The sequence below is a fragment of the Aspergillus affinis genome (assembly GCF_023601865.1).
Source record: "Aspergillus affinis strain CMG 70 chromosome Unknown NODE_142_length_87120_cov_88_788277, whole genome shotgun sequence".
NCBI lineage: Eukaryota > Fungi > Ascomycota > Eurotiomycetes > Eurotiales > Aspergillaceae > Aspergillus > Aspergillus affinis.
This window is the reverse complement of record NW_026515923.1, coordinates 57,705-64,314: the sequence shown is the minus strand read 5'-3', so window position 1 is coordinate 64,314 and position 6,610 is coordinate 57,705. Positions and strand designations below refer to the sequence as shown.

The following is a 6,610-nucleotide window of genomic DNA, read 5'->3' as shown; positions in this document are numbered from 1 at the left end:
TCTCCTGATTGGAGGTTCTCATCTTGCGTTAGGGCCCAGGTTGGGTCTTGGTCAAACGCCTGGCTTTCTTGGGGACTGTAAGGAGTATCTGGGGCAGTATCGCCTGAAACAACACTTTCCTCCTCGATCAAACGCAGGACATTCGAGCTGAGGCTATTTTCTTCCTGGCAAGATGCAGGCAAAGAGGATTTATAACCTTCATTAAGAATAGGTCTCTCGACATTTCCAGGTGGGAAGAAATTCATAGTCAAGAAGGCAAATGGACAGGAAGAAAGAGATTTGGTAGTTACAGCAGTAGATGATGAGGAAGTAGGGCGATAAGGCTATTGATATTTATAGTCTGGACGCGCTAATTTTGTGACTATATAACGCACTAGCAACGTAGTAGACCACGCGTTTGAGGGTGCTAGCAGTGCGTGAAGTTATGACGCAGCAATGGTCTGATGTTACCCTGTCACCACGCTCTTGTTTTAACGGAGATATTGCAAGTGTTTATCAAGAATTTTAAGATTACTAGGCAAATTGGTGACGTTTAAGGTTAGATAATGTGACGTAAGTACCTTTTGTGCTTTATAAAAAAATGAACATATACGGTAGAGTATAATGCGGCTGATGTAGCCATCCGTCTAAATAATAAAAACCCTATTACGCCAAGTTTTATGTTTTCTTGTCTGCTGAAAAATCAGAAAATTCATGTCGTCGAGCCAGCGGCTTACCTCGCACTCTGAGGTTGTGGTTATCAACCAAAGAGGTGATACGCGCGGTAAAGCCTGAAATCCCTTGAGACCGAATACCAGCTAACAAGATATACATTTGTCAGATAATATTGACTGTGACAGTCAGAGAGATCAGTATTGTAATAATTGGCGAAAGGATAACTTGAAAGGTGTTTGACTTAGCTATTTAGTGCTATAGATAACTAATAATTATTGCAGATAATTCAGTTAATATCCACTATGAGGATGGCTCGTCTGATAGCTCTAGTAAGTTTTATCCTGAATAATAACACTAAGAGTTGTTCCTCTGTCTAATAGAATTAATCCAGGTGAATTCATATGCAAGATATGTTATAACAGAAGCATTGAAGTAGTGCTGGCATGTGGTCATCCGTTCTGTTATACATGCATCAACAAGCTCTACCACGACTCCATTCTTGACCAGGCAGATGGGGTAATTACAGCTGCTCGCGTGCTGCTACTCAATCAATGCTGGGTTCCACGCTGTCCAGGCTGTAGGAGGGATATAATTGGATCCTTTCCGATTGTCTGTATAGAGCTTTACATTCCTCTTCAGTGTCCAAATGATAGACATGAGGAATGTTTTATTGATGGCTTTTACATACAAGGTCTCAGAATAAAGCTCCTGTAGCTTAGATGATACATGTATTGAATCAAGTCTGGAGTATACCTACAAGTGTGCAATTAATGGTACCAAGATCCATATAATACCTATCTATCTAACTAATAGAGATGATAACCAGCCTGATACTACAGTATATATTATTAAATTAAAGGCATCCAAGAGGATTACAAAATTCATAAATACTTTAGAGCCATAAATATTCTACATCTCATAAAAGGTTATAACAAGAGTTCGAACCACATAAGCACATGAGTCCTAGCCTATTTTAAGGCTAGTTTCTTGATCAATAGACTCATTCCGCCATTGGCTCTAGCAGCTGTTTATGCATAGAATAAATTAACACTATATTCCCGAATTCTGAAACTAAGGGCTACATTATTATATAGGCTTTGATAGAAGGACTGAAATATTCCTTTGTGTTGACACAATCACTTGGTGTTCTGCTGCCCCACACGTGTATTTACCTTCCCTGGCTAGCCGGGCTATTTCAGATGAAATAATTGTTAAAGCATCTGATCCCTATAAGCACTTAGCTAGACCCACGGAAGGGAAGTACAATAGATAGTTAACTTTACCTCATGACATATGTAAATCCCTGCACCTTTCCAGCTGGCAACATTTGAACAACCCTTCTTATACTCCCAGAGAAAAGGGGACTTTTCCAAGTATGTTATCGGATATACAATATCGTACATTGGAACAGCGCGTTTATTTGAATAGCAGTATATGTCTGTCTTTGAACGATTAGGACAACGTCACTGTTATAGATCTGTAAGAAAATACCACTTTAAGAGAACCAAGTCCCATATATCCCGGCTGAGAAAGTAACCACAGGGCTAGAAGTCGATTCTTCATAATATAATATTTATCTTTGCTTAGGTACTTTGCAGATACCTGGACACCTTATAACGCTTTAGCTTTATATATGTATGTATTCATACTCTAGCCCCTCGCCTTTGGCGCCGAAGACTTGGAGTGACCCCGGACCTACGGGATCGAGTGTAGCCAGGTCTTCAGTACTGTAACTTATGGTCTTCTAATTTTATTTCTCTACTCAATGGAAGGTCTAGTATAGCGTAGAAGTGGTATATGTAAAGCTTTATTCGGCAATTACAGCAGCAAAAACAGCAATAGACAAAAAGGGGGGAGAATAATCATTAAACAAATGAGGAACATAGATGAAGGTGTAGAGTTATCTTCATACCCCTCCGCATTCTGAAAGAATATGGATGGGCTATGGCCCTCTTCCACAAAAGTACCATCCTCCATTGGACCAGGAAAAGTATCTTGACGATCATCAAAAGTCGCTGTAGCATCTCTTTCTCTGGTCGCGTCTGGTAGCCTTGACTTTAACTGCCCCACTTGTTGCTTCATCTGCCCCAATTCCTGACTTAGTTCTCTTTGGTATTCATCGGCTTTAGAGCAATTGGGCCAGAATTTCTTGTCTGTCTTTGTTTGCTCATATCTGCTATTCCCATATGACTCATTGTCGCTTTCTAGGAAAAGAGGCGTGGACTGTGGCTTATTAGAACTATCTTATATACGAAAACATCATACTCACTGAATTTATATTCCTAGTCGTCATATTGTGGGCTCTCCAAACAAGAATGTTTATTTTAAAAAATTGTTGGGAAAGAGAGTGTTAAGTAGTCTTTTGGCTCCGATATCAATCCCCTTTCGGAAGAGGAGAATAGGCGAATAATCTAAGTCAGAGTAGGATTATAGATTCATGTAACAGCATCTGAAACTGAGTACCTTGAAACTCGATTATATGTACTAAGGTAAGCATAATATACATATTTCAGCCATTAAAATCGATAGCTATAATCTATTTGAATAGCAGGGGAGCCATAGTGAACCCTCCAAAAAGTTGCAATACACTACTTCTAATATTTTTATAATATACACTTCGCCTGGTTATTGGCTTGTGTCTCCATTGTGGTCTAGTTTATTTGAAATCGCACCAAGCTCTTATTCCTTATTCAGACCTTACCGCATTTCTACAAAAAATGAGGTGTTACCTTCTATCTATTATCATAATGCTCAGTATTACTCATGGCACCCGCCGATGCACCGAGAAGCCCTATAAAATTAATTCGGCGGAGACGTTAACTATTGATATCATAACATCTGTGGTCCTCGGTGCTCCTATTACCACGGCTGATTGCTAAGCATATCAACTTTCTATTATACGGTACTGAGCCCTTTCTGTACAGTTAAATACTTTATTAACTTGAACTTAAAACGCCTCTACAGTAAATGCCACGGTGAAAAGTCAATGCGCGGTACGGTGGTTGGATTACCTTACAGTCTGAGCCTACTTGTGGGCATCATGGTAAGCTAAAATACGTGCATGAACAGGATTGTAGGCGTATCTCTTAGCTGATATTATGTTTAGAGCCGTATACTAACTGAGTGTCCAAGTAAAAGTGCCTAAATTAAGTACCAACTTAAAGTCTACAATATCTCTAAACCCCACTTCCACGATCCATAATATGGGACAAATACAAAATATATTTCTCCTATTTATCCGGTAAACAAGGGATAAGGCAATTCTCTATCACTAGGGGTTGACATCAACTAGACTGCTCTTATAGTAATATATGCCACACTACTCGATGTCCAAGCCGTACATTATACTGCCCTAACGAAGTGGGATCGGAGACCCTTGACTCAAGGCGTTAACAGAATACACAACAAATTCATAACCTCCACTATCCAGCTCCCATGACAACTTGCTGTCTTTAGCATACGAGTTGCCCGTCGTAGTTACTGATTACCTCATCTGCTCCATTCATTATTAGCTTTCGCCTTCCAGTCCACCCCGATTTCTGCGTATTTACTGACCTAGATCAAGTTGACTTAACTGGTATTTCTCCTCTCCAAGTACATACCCATCCTTGCCTTTGTCACATGAACACTCTAGTATTCCATCCTTGTACTTGCAGCTTTCACAACTCTTTATGCTCTTCGAACCAGCGCTATTATACTAGCTTTAGCTTTCCCCGAAAGCAACTCAGGGTTCCCTGTGCATATCCGGCGTTTTTTGACTTACTCGGTCCCTTTATGGGTGTATCCACTTGAATGGCTCACACAGCATTCGAGTGCCAGCTTGGTTTCCACAATTTCTGCGTTCTCCCCATCCCTCGTACGTTTCTCGCAGTTTCCGTGAAGGATGTATTCTTTATCCATCACAATTCCGTTACAGCTGGACAGAAACTTCTGTCCATAAACTCCCGTCCACACAATGCAAATAGTTGCGATGATCCGGCGGATCTCCATTCTAAATGATTGTAAGTAACTTTCGTTAGATCTCTTTTTCCCGCCAGTACAATCTACCGCGTTGTTCAAATGGACGTACCTGCCGAGCTCCAACTGATGTTGTCTAGTTGCTGTTGTGCCCACTGACGACCGTTCCCAGTATGTCTCTCGAGGTTGATTTGAGAGTAGGTTTCTGACCGAGGTGTCCCGCCTTATATAGACAAGACAGTTTTTATTCTTGATGCACCTGACTTGTCTCACAAGTTCCTTTCCCAAATAAGGTCTAGAGCCTGCTTTTTTGGTCCTCAGGTTGCAAAAGCAAGATGAATCATAAGAGCGGCGGACCGACTTGCTTTGTCACATATAATGCAGATGAGGACATTTATCTCCGAGATATCCCTATTGTGCAATGACCCTTCCAGCGAAAACAGCGTACGCCTGACATGGTGCAACTGCGCGATGCTAAGCTTGGTGATGGTCCCAGTGGGCCCCGTGAGGACTGAGCTCGAAACCCCACTGACCTTCTAACACATGATGATCGTTTCCCAGCCCCATTGCGAAAACTTTTTCCTTGAATTTATATTTACCCAGCGTAAGGGCGGGCGTAATTCTTTTTAGTAAGAAAGTTACGGCTGCCCTCATTAATGAGCCTTTAGAGAATTATAATTCTTAAGCTAAGTCCTTGGCAGTGGGGCTAGAAAACAATCGCCATGTGTTAGAAGATCAGAGGAATTTCGAGACCAACTGTACCCGCAGCCATTATAGCATCAGTCCTGTATAGACGAGTGTGCGGAGTACCCTCAACTTGTGACAGAGCGCTGTTAAACTTGATATGTCTCTTGAACTCTTTATCGTACATGGCACCTATCCTAGGCCCTCTTCTCCTGCTCTCTGCGGGCCGCCTGGATACGGGCAGCCGGGAGTCGTATGTTATCTCCCACTCCAGATGCCGCATGTGGTCCCGCATGTGCTGAAATACGCACTCTAAGTGGTCCTGACCAATAGGCAGCAGCTCTGCACCTGGTGAAGTCGGGGAACAGCTGCACAGCGCACCAGCCTGATATGAAACACTGCACATGGGTGGCGTAGAAGCTTACCACAACGTCAAGGGAGCGAACTTTGCTGCCCAGCCGGCCACGTAAGTGCGGAATCAGCTGGACTGCAGTTGCTTTCCCTCCCACGTCTATGCTTCCCTTGATAACGTACATCTGGAGCCCCTCGTTGTCCTCCGCATATGTCATCCTGTTCTCCGAGACTATCTCGCAGCTCACCAGCAGAGCCATGCCGCTGTATCCAATGGTGTCATCCTCTTTTGTTATGACTACTGCCACTGGGAGCACCCCTTCCTCGTCGCTCTGCGCCCTGGTGTTCCTTCGGCACTGTTTGACGGATCTGTTCGCCATCTGTAGGAGTCTGTTGACGAGGCGGTGCACGTCCTGCCAGTACGCCTTTCCCATGCCCGTAGTATCGGCGTGCATGTTGCGTCTGGCGTGTGCGTTGGCTCTGTCGAGTATGCCCAGAGACGTTCGCTCAACGTGGCCGCGAGGACTATGTAGCAGTCTGTCGAAGATGCCTATGTCTACATCCCACGTAACTCCCGAGCATTCCAGAGTGCGCAGCATTAAGCCAATGGCCGTATCATCCGGATGCACGATGAAGTCCCAATCGGAGCTGTCGTCGATACTGCCAGGCTCAAAGTATTCCAGAGCTCTAGATCCGCTTATAATAGTGCCGGTTTCCATCATGGCGCTCATCAGCTCCAGTGGGTTCCCGAAAGTGCGACGCAAGTACGCGAAGGGGTTGGCCCTGGTCCCGATGGGGGCGCTAGCTCTCTGCGCAGATGTGGCATCGCTAATGTTGAGGGTGGATGTGATTTCTGTCAAGAGCTCAACAGGAAGGTTCTCCATTTTGCCTAGCAGTGTCACTGTTAGCGGTGTCCCGCGGCAACTCCGTTGCCATGAACCACAGTCACGGCGGGGGTGTTGCA

At 43.8% G+C, this 6,610-nt stretch overlaps 1 protein-coding gene across 1 annotated transcript; it reads right to left on the bottom strand.

The window, feature by feature from the left end:
• Positions 1 to 5,492: 5,492 nt before the first annotated feature.
• Positions 5,493 to 6,530, bottom strand: KD926_002087 (uncharacterized protein; the record flags this gene model as incomplete). The annotated part of the gene is made up of 1 exon (XM_053093886.1): positions 5,493 to 6,530. The coding sequence occupies one exon, from the start codon at positions 6,528 to 6,530 to the stop codon at positions 5,493 to 5,495; it is 1,038 nt and encodes a 345-aa protein (XP_052951304.1).
• Between the last annotated feature and the right edge of the window lie 80 nt (positions 6,531 to 6,610).